This window comes from Gadus chalcogrammus, chromosome 21 (genome assembly GCF_026213295.1).
Source record: "Gadus chalcogrammus isolate NIFS_2021 chromosome 21, NIFS_Gcha_1.0, whole genome shotgun sequence".
Lineage (NCBI taxonomy): Eukaryota > Metazoa > Chordata > Actinopteri > Gadiformes > Gadidae > Gadus > Gadus chalcogrammus.
In genome coordinates, this window is record NC_079432.1 from 17,669,857 (window position 1) to 17,688,854 (window position 18,998).

At 53.2% G+C, this 18,998-nt stretch overlaps 1 protein-coding gene across 3 annotated transcripts; it reads left to right on the forward strand.

The window, feature by feature from the left end:
- The first annotated feature begins 5,907 nt into the window (after positions 1-5,907).
- On the forward strand, positions 5,908-15,900 carry hmbox1b (homeobox containing 1 b). Of its 3 annotated transcripts, none has more exons than XM_056581805.1 (10): positions 5,908-6,032; positions 8,693-9,268; positions 12,154-12,239; positions 12,404-12,514; positions 12,787-12,940; positions 13,288-13,370; positions 13,713-13,808; positions 14,439-14,530; positions 15,410-15,493; positions 15,595-15,900. In XM_056581805.1, exons 2-10 carry the CDS (start codon positions 8,697-8,699, stop codon positions 15,778-15,780), a joined length of 1,464 nt encoding a protein of 487 aa, XP_056437780.1. In that variant the 5' UTR covers positions 5,908-6,032; positions 8,693-8,696; the 3' UTR covers positions 15,781-15,900. The 3 variants fall into 3 exon arrangements, with proteins under 3 accessions (XP_056437780.1, XP_056437779.1, XP_056437778.1); XM_056581804.1 differs by having other exon boundaries at positions 8,696-9,268; positions 14,436-14,530; positions 15,595-15,899; XM_056581803.1 differs by having other exon boundaries at positions 14,436-14,530; positions 15,595-15,898.
- Positions 15,901-18,998: the final 3,098 nt, after the last annotated feature.

Below are 18,998 nucleotides of genomic sequence, written 5' to 3' on the forward strand. Positions count from 1 at the left end.
ACCTGAGTCCTGGTCCACAGTACAGGACTCAGACCGGAGTCCTGGTCCACAGTACAGGACTCAGACCTGAGTCCTGGTCCACAGTCCAGGACTCAGACCTGAGTCCTGGTCCACAGTCCAGGACTCAGACCTGGGTCTTGGTCCACAGTCCAGGACTCAGACCTGAGTCCTGGTCCGCAGTACAGGACTCAGACCTGAGTCCTGGTCCACGGTACAGGACTCAGACCGGAGTCCTGGTCCACAGTCCAGGTCTCAGACCGGAGTCCTGGTGCGTTGAAGCAGCGTGGTCAACACCCAAAAATGGCGGACGAATACAACGCCGTCTTGGCTTGAGTCTTCAGATCAAACATGACGGTCCCCTCCGTCCGTCCGTCCCGATACAAACCCCTCAGACACACATCCAGCCGGGGACATCCATCCAATCCAACGAGCCCTCCTCGTTCCATCCAACGACGCTCACAGAGCGGAGCCCTGGGACTGTGAGGAGCTGGGCCCTGCCTCCTCCCGACGGCCACATCTGGGTCTCCTTACCCAGCGGTCCAGCTGCCGGAGACTAATGGGGCCGCACTGGAACACACTGAGGGTAACGGGAAGTGACAAGGTCCGGAGGGACTGGGGGCTCCAGGGGACTGGGTCTGGGGCTCCAGGGGACTGGGTCTGGGGCTCCAGGACACTGGGTCTGGGGCTCCAGGGGACTGGGTCTGGGGCTCCAAGACACTGGGTCTGGGGCTCTAGGGGTCTGGGGCTCCAGGGGACTGGGTCTGGGGCTCCAGGGGTCTGGGGCTCTAAGGGTCTGGGTCTGGGGCTCCAGGGGTCTGGGGCTCTAAGGCTCTAAGGCTCTAAGGGTCTGGGTCTGGGGCTCTAGGGGTCTGGGGCTCCAGGGGTCTGGGGCTCCAGGGGTCTGGGGCTCTAGGGGTCTGGGGCTCCAGGGGACTGGGTCTGGGGCTCCAGGGGTCTGGGGCTCTAAGGGTCTGGGTCTGGGGCTCCAGGGGTCTGGGGCTCTAAGGGTCTGGGTCTGGGGCTCCAGGGGTCTGGGGCTCCAGGGGTCTGGGTCTGGGGCTCCAGGGGTCTGGGGCTCCAGGGGTCTGGGGCTCCAGGGGTCTGGGGCTCCAGGGGTCTGGGGCTCCAGGGGGTGAACGTCAGACATGAGCCCGGTCCCTCCCTGGAGCTCTGGGCAGACCCCCCCCCTGAGACCCAGGGAGCCCGGAGAGGCCGGCCTGCTCCTCCACCCCATGGGGCCGGCGGGGGGGGGGGGGGGGAACTCACATTACCATACCCCCCCATAATGGGCTCCAACGTCTCTGTTGTCCCCGGGCCAGGGGGGGGGGGGGGGCCGCTAGGGAGGGGGAGGAGGCGGTGGAGCGCTAATACACAACACCTGTTAGGGTCTGCCCCCCTCCTCCAACTCCTCCACCCTCTCCACCACTCCTCCACCCTCTCCTATCACTCCTCCACCCTCTCCTATAACTCCTCCACCCTCTCCTATCACTCTCCACCCTCTCCTATCACTCCTCCACCCTCTCCTATCACTCTCCACCCTCTCCTATAACTCCTCCACCCTCTCCTATCAGTCCTCCACCCTCTCCTAGCACTCCTCCACCCTCTCCTTAGTCTCCTAGCACTCCTCCACCCTCTCCTAGCACTCCTCCACCCTCTCCTATCACTCCTCCACCCTCTCCTATCAGTCCTCCACCCTCTCCTAGCACTCCTCCACCCTCTCCTTAGTCTCCTAGCACTCCTCCACCCTCTCCTATCACTCCTCCACCCTCTCCTATCACTCCTCCACCCTCTCCTATCACTCTCCACCCTCTCCTATCACTCCTCCACCCTCTCCTTAGTCTCCTAGCACTCCTCCACCCTCTCCTATCACTCCTCCACCCTCTCCTATCAGTCCTCCACCCTCTCCTATCAGTCCTCCACCCTCTCCTATCACTCCTCCACCCTCTCCTATCACTCCTCCACCCTCTCCTATCACTCCTCCACCCTCTCCTATCACTCCTCCACCCTCTCCTATCACTCCTCCACCCTCTCCACCCTCTCCTATCACTCCTCCACCCTCTCCTATCACTCCTCCACCCTCTCCTATCACTCCTCCACCCTCTCCTATCACTCTCCACCCTCTCCTATCACTCCTCCACCCTCTCCTTAGTCTCCTAGCACTCCTCCACCCTCTCCTTAGTCTCCTATCACTCCTCCACCCTCTCCTATCACTCCTCCACCCTCTCCACCCTCTCCTATCACTCCTCCACCCTCTCCTTAGTCTCCTATCACTCCTCCACCCTCTCCTTAGTCTCCTAGCACTCCTCCACCCTCTCCTTAGTCTCCTATCACTCCTCCACCCTCTCCTATCACTCCTCCACCCTCTCCACCCTCTCCTATCACTCCTCCACCCTCTCCTTAGTCTCCTATCACTCCTCCACCCTCTCCTATCACTCCTCCACCCTCTCCTATCACTCCTTCACCCTCTCCTATCACTCCTTCACCCTCTCCTATCACTCCTCCACCCTCTCCTATCACTCCTTCACCCTCTCCTATCACTCCTCCACCCTCTCCTATCACTCCTCCACCCTCTCCTATCACTCCTCCACCCTCTCCTTAGTCTCCTATCACTCCTCCACCCTCTCCTATCACTCCTCCACCCTCTCCTTAGTCTCCTATCACTCCTCCACCCTCTCCTATCACTCCTTCACCCTCTTTTCAGCCCAACAGCCAGCCAGTCAGCCAGCCAGTCAGCCAGCCAGTCAGCCAGCCAGTCAGTCAGTCAGTCAGCCAGCCAGTCAGTCAGTCAGTCAGCCAGCCAGTCAGCCAGTCAGTCAGTCAGTCAGTCAGTCAGTCAGTCAGTCAGTCAGTCAGTCAGGCAGTCAGTCAGTCAGTCAGTCAGTCAGGCAGTCAGTCAGTCAGTCAGTCAGCCAGCCAGCAGTCTGCAGCCTCCACAGCTACAGAGTAACGTTGTGGAGGCTCCTCTCAAGCTGTTTGGCCATAGAGGTGAAGGAGATCCATCCACCTATTGAGTAAAGGCTTGAATGTTATTATACGTCGTATACTTCTGTCTCTAGAACCTCTTTCGACAGTGTAGACCACAGCTGAACCAGGCACTTGGAACAAGGTCTTTTGTCGGTAAATATCCAACTTGACTTTTATTTATCGTAAGACATTCAACATTCAACTCAAACTCTCTTTTTTTTTCATTTTAAATCATTGGTTGCACATTTGTGGGTGGGTTGTGGATCATACTCCTATCTATAGTTAATTTAATGTTGAGTTAAAGTAAGTATAATTCAATGTATTTTATTAGATTTAAATTACATTAAGAATGATTCAATCAAATCGATGAGTTTTGATTCCCTTGCTCGAGGAAGATTTGATGGGAGCGTTCTACTGAGCCTGACGAAGCAGATGACGTCAGAGCTGAGGACACAGTTTCACTGGAACAGATGATCCAAGGGGGAGAGGTCAGACAGCAGTCCGCCTGTAGGTGGGTCTCTACACCTCAGAGGTCTTAACCGAGTCAGACTCTTGGATATCTGGTTGCCTGAAACCAAGTAATAACCTTGCTGATGCGCCCGTAACCCAAACGACTGCTCTGCACTTTATCACAGGCCTCGATGGACGCAGAGCCGGATTAACCCAAAGGCAAACTAGGCACGTGCCTAGGGCCTGATCGGCGGGGGGGGGCCCAGACAGAAGTAAAAAAAATAATAATAATAATAATAATAATTAAATAGCCAATACAAATGTCCTGCCTACTATTTATTTCAGTGATAATATATCAATATATATTAATTAAGTAAAAATAGTGACGTTGTTTATCTTAACGTTACGTCACATTAAAGGCACCCAGTGCAACTTTCGAGGCTTAAAAATAAACATTCAATTTCTAGTCTACTGATAGAAAATCGATAACAACAACAATGCCGCCATTTTCTTTATTTTTTGTAACCTACAATAAATAAAGCAGGCTTCCAGTCAATGGAAAAATGGCTTCTCCCCACCGGCGATTGTTGTTGTTTACGATTTTCTATCAGTTCTCACCACACAGCGACGTCTCATCTTTGCTCCTTGAATGTCGATATGTAATGGTATGGAGTTATTGAAACTTACTACGTGTAAAAAAGACTAGAAATTGAATGTTTATTTTTCATTGAATGTTTACATAAAGTTGCACTGGGTGCCTTTAACGCCAATCAGTTAAGTCCGAGAGGAGGTCAGCGGGTCAAGACTAAGCGGAACAATAAAGCTAGCAGGCAGGTCGTTTCTTGTGTAGGCTAACATTCAAGATGCTTTTGGGTGCGGCAAAACATAAAAAGAAAAAAATGAAGAGGAACAAAAGAAGAAACAGCGGGGGGCTTTACAGAAGTTTCTGTCGGGCAGCCGTCCGACAGCTGTGAAGACAGCGGAAGACGCTGTGGCGCCGTCAACATCAGCGCCGTCATTTTCTACGATGAAAAGAGTGAAAACATACCGGAGAGCAACAGTAACAGAAAAAAAACAGAATGCCTTTGCCCTGTTGGCAATTGAGAATAGATTTACAACCTCCCTGGATTTTGAAGACATTATAGAGGACTTTGCCTCATCAAAACTCAGGAGAAAGCATCTGTAAATGTAAGTTTTCCATTTAAAAATCTAAATCTTAATAAGTAAAGTGAATGCATATAAATGAAATGCATAATATAGGGCTATACTTTCTACTATAATGAAATGAAATATGAGGAACAAACCAAGTACCGGTATATTCAAATCTCAAACAGCTGTCTTTCAGCTTATATATACATTTTATTATTTCTCCACAAGATCGTGATGATGCTGTCAAGATGTGTTTCTACTGCAATGGAGGCCTGTGGTGCTGGAAGGCTGAAGATTATCCCTGAGTGGAGCATGCTAAATGAGAGTGTTGGAAAATTGAAGATAGGTGATGCTTGTCCATGAAAATAAACATCTTTACCACTACAGCACACTTTCTCTGACTGCATATTTTATTAGTCTTTGTATATTTGACTACTTATTTAACTTTTCAATTTAATCAACACATTTAATTAAGATTTTCTGCAAAATGCAATAGCTTACTACATTTATCTTTTTTGCTCTGTTTACATAGCAATGCTGACACCGTGACACCTATTGGTGATTTACTGGGACTACTGCCTTAACAATGACACTGGCAATGGATAAGATAAGGATAATTTAATAGCATTTAATAGAGCCGTGTAATAACGTATAAATAATAAAAATCAAAAAATAGTCTGATAGACTGTTTAATATACAACACATGACTTATTTTGGCGTACAAATAACCAACTTGTAACCAAAGACTACGCTATGTAAAATGTGAATTAACTTTTATTAGTAACTTTGGTAAGTGTTAGGGTTAGGTTAGGTTATCGATGGAGGGGGGCCCAAAAAATACAGTCTGCCTAGTGTAGTCCATTTATTTAATCCGGCTCTGGATGGACGGCATGTAGACAGGCCGTGGTTCCTTACCACGGGACAGACGGACCGCAGGGAGTGGAACATAAGCACCGCAGCGCCATCTAGGGGACAGATGCACCAACTACACACTTCGTTTGGGTTGAACATGCAAAAAGAAGGCAGCAAGGCTTTTAACCAGGTGCTTTGAGGGGGTTCAGAGAAACACCAGGTTTTAATTTCCTTCAAGATTTTATGTTTTACCTACTTTATCGATTAAGAATTGGTCTAAAATGTGAATTCCACCCATATCCTTATTGTATGATCAGCATTACAGATGTATTCACTGTAGTTCACTGATCTCTACGTCTTCTCACGTTGTGGGAACTTGTAGTTCTTAACGCGAGATAATCAATGCCTTAGCTTAGGCCGCGGTGCGAATAGAACTACAACTCCCATGACCCGGGAACGATTCCCATGATTTCGGTTCAGCGGTAGGCAGTATGTCTGTTGTCAGTCAGACAAAGCAGCGATGCTAACCATTCTCCTCTGATTGAAGCCCTCCGACCCTGAGTACTCCAGCCAGGAGGTTTATCGGTGAGGTGTAGTTGGATGGTCCCGGTCTGAAGGTAGGTGGGCGCTGTTGTGTTGTTATTATCATGTTATTAACACCTCTCTGGCGCCCGGTACTGCAGCTAGCCTGCTATGCTAACCATCAGACAGTCAATTAGCCGGGCTGATGCCGCGGAACGACGTCCCGGACCCCCGGGTTCCTTGCGAGGACCACCACACGGAACCCTTTAAACGAGCCGCTGGTCCAGCTGGGGCTGTAGGGTCTGTAGGATACGGTAGGGTCTGTAGGATCGGTAGGGTCTGTAGGATCGGTAGGGTCTTTAGGGCTGGTGGGTCCTGAGGGTCTGCGGTGTCTGTAGGGTCCGGTGGGTTTGTGGGGTCTGTAGGGTCTAGGGTCCTGTAGGCTAAGTGGGGTCTGGTATATCTGGTGGGTCTGTAGGGTATGTAGGGTTTGTGGGGTCTGGTGGGTCTGTAGGATCCTGTAGGGCTGGTTGGTCTGTATAGCCTGGAGGTTCTGTAGGGTCTATAGGGTATGTGGGGTCTGCACGGTCTGTAGGGTCTTCAGGGTCTGTAGGGTCTGTGGGTTCTGTAGGGTCTGGTGGGTCAGTAGGGTCTGGTGGGTCAGTAGGGTCTGGTGGGTCAGTAGGGTCTGCAGGGTCTGGTGGGTCAGTAGGGTCTGGTGGGTCAGTAGGGTCTGCAGGGTCTGGTGGGTCAGTAGGGTCTGCAGGGTCTGGTGGGTCAGTAGGGTCTGCAGGGTCTGGTGGGTCAGTAGGGTCTGGTGGGTCAGTAGGGTCTGTGGGTTCTGCAGCGTCCTGCTGCAGGCGGGCACAGCGACGTTAGCCGGTGGGCAGAGGGCGTCAGACCTTTGCCGCGGAGCCAGGGGCCCCGACGTGGTTCCAGGGGGCCTCTCTACGCTCCAGATGTGCCGTGCATTCCTGCAGCTGTGCGTGTGCGGCGCTGTCGCTGCAGCCCGCCGGGACCGCCCGCCACACGGCCTGCAGACGAGCCGTGACGTGGGGCAGGAGGCTCGGCCCGAAGGGAACAGACCCGGCAGCCCTGCCTGGGGCCTGAGTCACGCTAGAGGTCTGACCGCCGTGATAACATCGCGATACACTCAGTAACCATGACCGCCGTCGTCACTACGAGACCAGGACCGTGAAGAGAGCTGGTGGGGGACCTGCGAGAGGACGGGGTGTTGGGCAGCAGGGAGGGAGCACGCGTCAGAAGGCTTCACCGACAGGGAGAGCGACGGCTCTGTAGCGGGATCCTAAAGTGTGGATTTAAATAGGAGAATGGTGGGAGGTGCTGGTGTCTTATCTCCGGATAACCAGCTGAACCAGTGGAATCCACTCCGGACAATAGTTAACCGTCCTGATGAGCTGGTTGAGCGGGTCGGTGAATGATTGACCGGTTAGTGGTTAAGCAAGGATCCGGTCGGACCGGAGGAGTGTGGTCTCACAGGTCACCATCACCGTTGTACTGGTTCAGTACGCGGCCAGGGGTCAGGGGTCAGGGGGGGGGGGGGGGGACTGGTCTACTGGGGGAGGGGAGGAGGACCGGTCAGGGTCTGGGAGAGGAGAGGTGGTTAAAGATTTACTCAGACGGTTCGGTCCAGAACCCACTGATCTGAACCCGTGTGTTATTACTTTTGAACTGAACCGCCAGCTGGGGGCCTGGACCCGGGAGGAGACCCAGTCCTGGACCGGGTCCTGGACCGGGACTCCTCCTGGGGGCCAGAGAGATACAGCCCTGCTGTCTCACTCTCTGTCAGACTCTGCTGTCTCACTCTCTGCTGTCAGACTCTCAGCTGTCTCACTCTCTGTCAGACTCTCACTGTCTCACTCTCTGTCAGACTCTCAGCTGTCTCACTCTCTGTCAGACTCAGCTGTCTCACTCTCTGCTGTCAGACTCTCTGCTGTCAGACTCTCTGCTGTATCACTCTCTGCTGTCAGACTCTCAGCTGTCTCACTCTCTGCGGTCTCACTCTCTGCCCGCTCACTCTGATGTCTCACTCTCTGCTGTCTCACTTTCTGTTGTCTCCTTTTCTGCTGTTAGACTCTCTGCTGTCTCACTCTCTGCTGTCTGACTCTCTGCGGTCTAACTCACTGCTGTCTAACTGCTGTCTCACTCTCTTCTGTCTCACTCACTGCTGTCTCACTCTCTGCTGTCTCACTCTCTGCTGTCTGACTCTCTGCTGTCTCACTCTCTGCTGTCTGACTCTCTTCTGTCTCACTCTCTGCTGTCTCACTCACTGCTGTCTCACTCTCTGCCTGGTGGTGTGAGGGCGTGCCTGAGCCCACAGCAGTCTGTCTCTCGATCGTCAGCCGCCAAGGTGACTCTGCACCACCGCACCGCCGGCCAGAAATAACTGCTCCTTCTGCCCCCCCCCCCCCCCACTCACTCCTCCTCTCCTCTCACCTCTCTCCTCTCTCCTTTCCCCGCCCTCCTCCTCTCTGACTTCTCTCCCTCCTTCTCTTTCTCTCCTTCCTCAGCAGTGAACTTTATTTTCATCTCGTCACCTCTCTCCCTCTCCTCCCTCCTCTCTCCTTGAATGTTGTTCTCTCTCTTGTGCTGCAGTCGCCTTCCTTCTCTCCGTCTGTTTCTCAACTGCTTTGTGTTTTCCCTCCCTCCATCCTCCTGACCCCCGGCTGACCCCTGACGCCCTGGCTGACCCCTGACCCCCTGCTGACCCCTGACCCCCCCCGGGCGACCCCAGCAGGATGTCAGAGTTCGTGGAGGAGCCGCGGTTCACCATCGAGCAGGTGGACCTGCTGCAGCGGCTGCGGCGGTCGGGGATGGCGCGGCGCCACATCCTGCACGCCGTGGACACGCTGGAGCGCCTCGACCGCGAGCACGGCGACAAGTTCGGCCGCCGCCGCGCCTCCTCCTCCTCCTCCTCCTCGGGCCCCGCCCACGCCTCCTCCTCCTCCTGCAACGGCGCCGACGCCGGCCTCAACGGGGCCGAGGGCGGCGAGGGGGGCGGGGCCTCGGCCCGGGTCTCCGCCTCCACGCAGACGCTGTTCCGCCCCGGCCCCGCCCCCGCCACGCTCTCGCCGTCTCCCAGCAACAGCTTCGACCCCTCCCCTCCCCCCGCCCCCCCGCCGGCCTCCGCCCTGGTCCCCTCCTCCCCGGTCTCCATGGCGACGCTGGCACACAACGGGCGGGAGACAGCCAATGGGAAGCTGTCGCCGCCGCGCTACGCGCTGCACAGCGCCCTGGGGGGGCGGGGCTTCGGGTTCGACGCTGCCGAGGACGACCTGGAGGTGGACGACAAGGTGGAGGAGCTGATGAGGTGAGGCACCAATCAGAGAGCTCCGTCAGCCGGGAGCGGAGCCTGCTGATTGGCCGACGGCTGGGAAGGCTAGCTGGGACAATGTTGTGTTTAGAGGTCAGTAATGTTGCTTTTAGAGGTCTGTAATGTTGTGTTTAGAGGTCAGTTATGTTGTGGTTAGAGGTCAGTAATGTTGTGTAGAGGTCAGTAATGTTGTGTTTAGAGGTCAGTAATGTTGTGTAGAGGTCAGTAATGTTGTGTAGAGGTCAGTAATGTTGTGTTTAGAGGTCAGTAATGTTGTGTAGAGGTCAGTAATGTTGTGTAGAGGTCAGTAATGTTGTGTAGAGGTCAGTAATGTTGTGTAGCGGTCAGTAATGTTGTGTTTAGAGGTCAGTAATGTTGTGTAGAGGTCAGTAATGTTGTGTAGAGGTCAGTAGTAATGTTGTGGTTAGAGGTCAGTAATGTTGTGGTTAGAGGTCAGTATTGTTGCTGACCTCCAAAGCGACTCACAATAAGTCAATTTGTCAGAAGAAGAGAAACAACAATATATCTCTGTCGGTACAGTAAGGATGTTCATACAACCAAGTGCCAAGCACTAACAATCACTAGGTTAACCCATTCCCCGTAGACAACAAAGATAGCTAGGATAAGATGCTACACCATGCTAGGTACTGTTTTTAAGTGCCCGGACGTACAACATACAATAAGTGTGTAGTGTGCATTAAGTGCGAGGACTTACGACATACAGTAAATGTTTACATTAAGTGCCAGGACGTACAACATACATTAGGTGTGGTGTGTGCATTAAGTGTCAGGAATAGAGCCCGACCGATAAAGGATTTCTAAGGCCGATACCGATATTCCGATTAATCGGCCGATATATATTTTAAAAAGAAATTCGAGAAATGCGTAACAAAACATAAACAGATTTCCCTAACATATCGGCCCACCGATATTATCAGCGGGCCAATAATGTGTGTATATTAAGTGCTAGGAGGTACAACATACAGTAAGTGTGTACATTAAGTGCTAGGAGGTACCACATACAGTAAGTGTGTACATTAAGTGCTAGGAGGTACCACATACAGTAAGTGTGTACATTAAGTGCTAGGAGGTACCACATACAGTAAGTGTGTACATTAAGTGCTAGGAGGTACCACATACAGTAAGTGTGTACATTAAGTGCTAGGAGGTACCACATACAGTAAGTGTGTACATTAAGTGCTAGGAGGTACCACATACAGTAAGTGTGTACATTAAGTGCTAGGAGGTACCACATACAGTAAGTGCGTAACGAGGTGCAGGCGGTGTGTGGAGTCATGCTGCTCCGGCTGCAGCTGCTCTGTGGATTATGGATTATTATTATTATGGATCCATAACTGAGGCTTCTAGCTGCTGGAGGCTAACAGGGGGGGGGGGGGGTCTAAAAGTGCCCGCCGTCACTATAGAAACCACTTAAGAAAGCCCACTCACCTTGACCTGCCGGTAAAGGGTGTTTATGATCGTCCATCTCAGCTCCTCCCCCTGCCTCTCCGCACGTCAGTCAGACCACAACCAATGAACACGCTGCTCCTGGGAGGAGTCAGAGCTGGGGGCGGGTCCCACCTGGGGGGCTATGAGGGCGCGTCCCACCTGGGGGGCTATGAGGGCGCGTCCCACCTGGGGGGTTATGAGGGCGCGTCCCACCTGGGGGGCTATGAGGGCGCGTCCCACCTGGGGGGCTATGAGGGCGCGTCCCACCTGGGGGGCTATGAGGGCGCGTCCCACCTGGGGGGCTATGAGGGCGCGTCCCACCTGGGGGGCTATGAGGGCGCGTCCCACCTGGGGGGTTATGAGGGCGCGTCCCACCTGGGGGGCTATGAGGGTGCGTCCCACCTGGGGGGTTATGAGGGCGCGTCCCACCTGGGGGGCTATGAGGGCTAAGCTAAGCTAAGCTAAGCTAAATCACAACAATGAGCCGCTGATCTGGACGTTAACCTATCGGGGTCCCGGACCCCGCGGGCTGCTGTACCCCTGCTGGGTCAGACCCCCCTGGGGACCCGGGAGGTGACCGACCCCCCCCTGTAGTGAACCCTACAGGACGCTGTCCTCCACCAGTAACCAAACTAACCAGAGACCACACGGGCCCTGTCTCCTGATTGGCTGTAATCAGGGCCAGCTGATACCTCGTTAAGTGGCGCTAATTAGAGCAGAGACCTGGTCCACCAGGGGTGGCGCTGTAGTCTCTCTCTCTCTCTCTCTCTCTCTCTCTCTCTCTCTCTCTCTCTCTCTCTCTCTCTCTCTCTCTCTCTCTCTCTCTCTCTCTCTCTCTCTCTCTCTCTCTCTCTCTCTCTCTCTCTCCTCTCTCTCCTCTCTCTCTCTCTCTCTCTCTCTCTCTCTCTCTCCTCTCTCTCTCTCTCTCTCTCTCTCTCTCTCTCGACCTGGATATCTGTCACTTTCTGTTCATCTAGATTCAATTTAAATTCAATTTGAAAATCTTTATTTGGCATGAAGAAGCACATTCCCACCAGCAGACTGCTGATTGGATGTTATAAGAGCGAGGCTGAGTCTAATCTTAGCACCGAGCAGAGAGAGAGGCAGTCCTATTTACATATTATTCATCAGACACTAGTGATCACGAGATCGGATAGGCGGGGCTTAATGCCGCAGGGGCGGGGCTTAATGACACATGGGCGGGGCTTTATATAGCAGGGGGAGAAGGAGCATGGAAGTAGGGGGTTATGAGGGGTTATGAGGGGTTATGAGGGCGCGTCCCACCTGGGGGTGGGACGCGCCAGATTCTATCCTCTTGACAGATTCTATCCTCTTGACTGTGTGTGTGTGTGTGTGTGTGTGTGTGTGTGTGTGTGTGTGTGTGTGTGTGTGTGTGTGTGTGTGTGTGTGTGTGTGTGTGTGTGTGTGTGTAGGAGGGACAGCAGTCTGGTGAAGGAGGAGATCAAGGCGTTTCTGGGGAACAGGCGGATCTCCCAGGCCGTGGTCGCCCAGGTGACCGGTCAGTCCGCCTCCTCGTTACCACAGCAACCACATTTACAGTATGATGTGTTAAAAAAGGGAAAGAAAAAAAAAAGTCTCATCTAATGTTAACCTGCTAGGCAAACGACAACCGACTGACCGGTAGAGATGACTGAGCTGTCCTGTGATTGGCTGTTGCTGCAGGTATCAGCCAGAGCCGGATCTCCCATTGGCTGCTGCAGCACGGCTCGGACCTGAGTGAGCAGAAGAAGAGAGCCTTCTACCGCTGGTACACGCTGGAGAAGACCAGCCCAGGTGTGTGTGTGTGTGTGTGTGTGTGTGTGTGTGTGTGTGTGTGTGTTTGTTTTTATGGGTAGGTGTATATGTGTATGTGTGTGTGTGTGTGTCTCTGTGTGTGTGTGTCTGTGTCTGTGTGTCTGTGTCTGTGTGTGTGTATTTGTGTGTTTGTGTCTGTCTCTGTGTGTGTGTCTCTGTGTGTATGTGTGTGTGTGTGTGTGTGTGTGTGTGTCTCTGTGTGTGTGTGTGTGCCTCTTAACCAGGACTTCCTGCTTACTTCCTGGTTCCAGGTGCCACTCTGAACATGCGGCCCGCCCCATTGGCCCTGGAGGAGATGGAGTGGCGCCAGACCCCGCCCCCCATTAGCTCCGCCCCCGGAGCCTTCCGGCTTCGAAGAGGAAGTCGCTTCACCTGGAGGAAGGAGTGTCTAGCGGTGATGGAGAGGTGAAGAGAGAGAGAGAGGAGAGAGAGAGAGAGAGAGAGAGAGAGAGAGAGAGAGAGAGAGAGAGAGAGAGAGAGAGAGAGAGAGAGAGAGGGGGAGAGAGAGAGGGAGAGAGGGGGAGAGAGAGAGAGAGAGAGGGAGTCAGAGAGAGAGAGAGAGGGGGAGAGAGAGACAGAGACAGAGACAGACAGACAGACAGACAGACAGACAGACAGACAGACAGACAGACAGACAGACAGACAGACAGACAGAGAGAGAGATATTTAACCTAATTGTTTGGAATGAACCAGAACTGCACCTCCCATGGTGATGTAATGAATGCTTGTCGTGTTGCGTTGTGCGAATAAAGTTACTTCAACGACAACCAGTACCCCGACGAGGCCAAGCGGGAGGAGGTCGCCAACGCCTGCAACGCCGTCATCCAGAAACCAGGTAACCACGACGACCGCCCGACACTGCGCCGTTCCGTCCTCCCCCGGTCACCGTGGTAACACGTGCCCACCGCGCCTTCAGATGGTCCTGATGGTGTTGCCATGGGAGAGGATCATCAGATCATCCTCGCCTCAGTGGGACAGCAGGCCGTTCAGATGGATCCTAACGTGTGTTTATCCCCTCCTCCTCCCCATCCCCATCCTCCTCCTCCTCCTCCTCCTCCTCCTCTCCCTCCTCCTCCTCCTCCTCCTCTGCCTCCTCTTCCCCATCCTCCTCCTCCTCCTCTGCCTCCCCCACCTCCTCCCTCTCCTCTCTCCCCCCCCCCCCCCTCCTCCTCTCCAGGTAAGAAGCTGTCTGACCTGGAGCGCGTCACGTCTCTCAAGGTGTACAACTGGTTCGCTAACCGCCGCAAGGAGATCAAACGCCGCGCCAACATAGGTAAACACTTTACTAATAATGCAGATTATTATTCCTCAAGAATAATCTGGAGTAGGAGTGATAATTAATATAAAGAGTGATGCTCCAGATTAGGAGTGATAATTAATATAAAGAGTGATGCTCCAGATTAGGAGTGATAATTAATATAAAGAGTGATGCTCCAGATTAGGAGTGATAATAATATAAAGAGTGATGCTCCAGATTAGGAGTGATAATTAATATAAAGAGTGATGCTCCAGATTAGGAATGATAATTAATATAAAGAGTGATGCTCCAGATTAGGAGTGATCATTCATATCAGGGGTGATCATCTATGGAAAGAGTGAGAATCTAGGTTAGGAGTGAAGTGGATCATTTATATAAAGAGTGAACCTCCAGTGGGAAGTGGATCTCCAGTGAGCAGTGCTGCTCCAGTGAGGAGGAGTGCTGCTCCAGTGAGGAGGAGTGCTGCTCCAGTGAGCAGTGCTGCTCCAGTGAGCAGTGCTGCTCCAGTGAGGAGTGCTGCTCCAGTGAGCAGTGCTGCTCCAGTGAGGAGGAGTGCTGCTCCAGTGAGGAGTGCTGCTCCAGTGAGGAGCAGTGCTGCTCCAGGGAGGAGTGATCCAGAGTGTGACTGTGTCTCTCTCTAAGAAGCCACAATCCTGGAGAGCCACGGCATCGAGGTGCAGTCCCCCGGGGGCCACTCCAACAGCGACGAGCTCGACGCCAACGACTTCTCAGAGCAGGTACCCTACTGACTGCTGATCTGACTGGTGATCTGACTGGTGATCTGACTGGTGATCTGACTGCTGATCAGACTGCTGAACAGACTGGTGAACAGACTGGTGATCTGACTGGTAATCAGACTGGTGATCTGACTGCTCATCAGACTGGTGATCAGACTGCTGATCTGACCTATGATCTGACTGCTGATCTGACTGTTTACAGACTGGTTTACAGACTGGTTTACAGACTGGTGACCTGACTGGTGATCTGACTGGTGATCTGACTGCTGAACAGACTGGTGATCTGACTGGTGATCAGACTGGTAAACAGACTGGCGATCAGACTGTTGATCAGACTGATCTACAGACTGGTGATCTGTCTAGTTTACAGGCGGTCTAGGGGTTCACCAGAAGGTTCTGGGTTGGTGACCTCCTCTGGGCTGTGGCTTTGATCAGCTCTCTGAGCTGGAGGCCTCTTCAGAGAGCAGCTCTGAGCTGGAGGCCTCTTCAGAGAGCTGCTCTGAGCTGGAGGCCTCTTCAGAGAGCAGCTCTGAGCTGGAGGCCTCTCCAGAGAGCAGCTCTGAGCTGGAGGCCTCTCCAGAGAGCAGCTCTGAGCTGGAGGCCTCTCCAGAGAGCAGCTCTGAGCTGGAGGCCTCTTCAGAGCGCAGCTCTGAGCTGGAGGCCTCTTCAGAGAGCAGCTCTGAGCCCGGGAGCTGAACCACTTCACCCCCCGGTCCACCCTGGAACCTCGGGGGCCTTCTGGAGGGTTCCTCTTCCGCCCTGGTTAACCTTTGACCTTAATGGTTAACCAGGCTGTACTAGGTGACGATTGGCTGTTCAACCTGCCGCTGCCTCCTTCGAAACCCAAAATGATTGTGACCCCTGACCTCTGACCTCCAGGCGTGTGACCTGCCCTACTTCGACAAGCGGCCCCTGAGTCGACAGTTTGGATACTACCGCCTGGAGCCCACCTCCCCCACCCAGGTAACACATACACACGCGCACGCACACGCACACACACACACACGCACACGCACGCGCACACTCCAGGTAAACACTGTTTCCTCTCCTCCTCTGGTTGCCAGGACGACGGCACGGGGCCGAGCGAGCACCAGGACCCCATCTCTCTCGCCGTGGAGATGGCAGCTGTCAATCACACCATCCTGGCACTGTCCCGGGGGGGAGGAGCAGGAGTAGGAGGAGCACCACTAGGAGGAGGAGGAGGAGTAGGAATAGGAGAGATAAAGACCGAGACGCTGGAGGAAGAGTGACGCTGCCGCACAGGAAGTGACATCACACATGGAGAGAGAGCAGGGTGAACAGAGAGACTAAAACAACTCACCCTCCTCTTCCTCCTCCAATGGGACAATCAAAGCCCCCCCCCCCCCTCCCCCCCCTCGACCTGAAACAATCCTCAGTCAACCTCGACCTCAATATGACTCTACTGTATATACATATATCTAGATATATATACACAAATATATATTAACGGATCCTACCGTTCCTCAGCAAGGACATCCTCAGCTTCATCATCATCCTCATCATCGTCACAGCTGCTAGGAATTCAACCGACAACCCTGAGGGGTTAGTGATGGAGAGATTAGTGATGGAGAGATTAGTGATGTAGGGGTTAGTGATGGAGGGGTTAGTGATGGAGGGGTTAGTGATGGAGGGGTTAGTGATGTAAGGGTTAGTGATGTAAGGGTTAGTGATGGAGGGGTTAGTGATGGAGGGGTTAGTGATGGAGGGAGGCATGATGCCTCCTGCAGCAGACGTATTCAGTGGTTTCTCCTCCTCCTCCTCCTCCTCCTCCTGCTGCTGCTGCTGCTGAAGGAGAGGCCGTGAGGGTTTGGATCAGACACCCTCCTGGCGTTCAGAGGAGGACCAGGAGGTGAGGTCTGACCCAGGCCACGGTGGAGGTCCAGACTGGTCCCGGGGGCCCTACAGCAGGTCTGTCTCCAGGGGCCTCGGCTGACTGAACACGGAGGTTCTGCTGGCTGCTTCAGGTGCCTCACAGGAGGGCAGGAACACTAAGCGCTTATACCGATGATGGATCGATAATCAATAATCAGTGGGGGTTCTGGAGACCGCCGTCCAGCAGAGATAAGCTCCTCCTGCCCGGGTCGGCCAGAACTCCTCAGATCGGAGGGTTCAGACCCCCGGTGTGAGTGACAGGACGATGAGACGGCTTCACCCCGCAGACCCCCCTCCCCGTCGGCCTGGTCACATGACCGCCCAGGGGGAGGGGGGGGGGGGGGGGTTGTTGCTCGTCAGTTTTAAACACTAGACAGAAATGATAAACGTTGAAATGTGTATTTATACTTTTTATTTTTGCTGGTGTTAGCAGACGGCCTGACGATCTGTGGCGTCCATCTTGTTATTTTCGCCCCCTGCGTTGGTACTGGTGGTACTGGTGGGGGTGCTGTTGGTGCTAGTGGTACTGGTTCTGCTGGGTGTGAGGCGGTGCGGCACCTAAAAGGGTCACTGGTTACGCTTCAACAAAACGCTGCCAGGAAGTAGCCTCTGGCCCCTCCCCCTAAAGACAGGAAGTAGCCTCTGGCCCCTCCCCCTCAAGACAGGAAGTAGCCCCTGGCCCCTCCCCCTCAAAACAGGAAGTAGCCCCTGGCCCCTCCCCCTCAAGACAGGAAGTAGACTCTGGCCCCTCCCCCTCAAGACAGGAAGTAGCCTCTGGCCCCTCCCCCTCCAGAATGGAAGTCCTGCTGGAGCTCCAATCAGATGTTTGGATGGGAGTGGAGCGTGCTGATAGGCCCATGTAGCATTTAAAGGCGGGCTTCTGAGGTTTGGACTGAAGACATTATGGGATGCAGGAATCCAGCGTTGCTAGGCAGCCAACCGTAGAACCAGGGTAACACCTGCTTCTTCAGATGGACATGGGTTCAGGAACCGGGTTGGGATCTGGGTTGGGGGTGGGGGCGAGGTCATTTGGGCTGATGCTGTTTGACTCCCCATGAAACCCCTCCCACCGCCTTGCAGCCCACAGCAGGTGGGTTAGGCCCCGCCCCCACCTGGGTCACACAAGACAGGGCGCTCCATGTTGTTCCCGTAGCCCCCTAGTGGCGGTGGGAAGAACAACACCTTTATTCATCCCTTGAGCGCTGAGCTGCTGTTTTAATATCAGTTTGTCTAAATTACTGTGTTGCCCATTTCAGAATTTAGTGCCTTTTTTGGACAGTAGACTGTTCTGTAATTAAAATGTAGGCGATTTACATTTTTTTGTACAGTTTCTTTGTTGTTTTTTTACTTGTGTTTATTTTAGTATATAAACATATATATGAATCTATAAAATGTAAAAGAGATTAAAGCTATATAAATGATTGTGTGGGTATTTTTTAAAGGCAATGCCTAAGATCTTTAAAATGTATATAAACGGCTTAGGAAATGACAAGAGTTTTAAAACGATTAATTTACATTCTTGCATAAGAATAATTTCTGTTTAGGAGTAGAATAAAGTTTATTTAACACCATTTGTTATAAAATCTTTTGATTTCCTTCACAAGCCACAGTAAAATAAATAAGACTGAACTCTTGAACACAGAACATTGCCCCGTTGTGTTCATTAACCCAAGTTCCTCATCTCATTACTAAATTACATTCAAATCCAGCTCCAACAGCAGTAGAAAGCACTTAAACAGTAACCTCACCCGACATCGTTAAAAAGTGATCGAATTATACAGAGACGGTGCAAAATGGAAGTCAGGAGGTCCAACCGTCGACTGGTTCAGAACACAAGAAGGTTCTAGAAGGCACATTTCAGAGAACCCCTCAACTTGGTACAGCTGTAAACGCCTCAATACGGTCAGGGTCCGCGAAAATACTTTCAGAGTTTGAAACTATTAAAACAGTCTGGTCTAGACTGGTCTGGACCAGGTCATGTGCTGGTCTCAGAGGGACCTCCTCCTACTCCTCGTAGGGAGACCAAGTTTGTAGTTTTTAATTAGTCTCTCATTCTCTGGTTAAGGAGACCATCAGAGGAGGAGGAGCAGGGAGAGAGGAGGAGAGAGGAGAGAGGAGGAGGAGGAGGAGGAGGAGGAGGAGTCAGGGAGAGAGGAGGAGAGAGGAGAGAGGAGGAGAGAGGAGACCATCAGAGGAGGAGGAGCAGGGAGAGAGGAGGAGAGAGGAGAGAGGAGGAGGAGGAGAGAGGAGGAGGAGGAGTCAGGGAGAGAGGAGGAGAGAGGAGAGAGGAGGAGAGAGGAGGAGAGAGGAGGAGTCAGGGAGAGAGGAGGAGAGAGGAGAGAGGAGGAGAGAGGAGACCATCAGAGGAGGAGGAGCAGGGAGAGAGGAGGAGAGAGGAGAGAGGAGGAGGAGGAGAGAGGAGGAGGAGGAGTCAGGGAGAGAGGAGGAGAGAGGAGAGAGGAGGAGAGAGGAGGAGTCAGGGAGAGAGGAGGAGAGAGGAGAGAGGAGGAGAGGAGGAGGAGGAGGAGCAGGGAGAGAGGAGGAGAGAGGAGGAGAGAGGAGGAGTCAGGGAGAG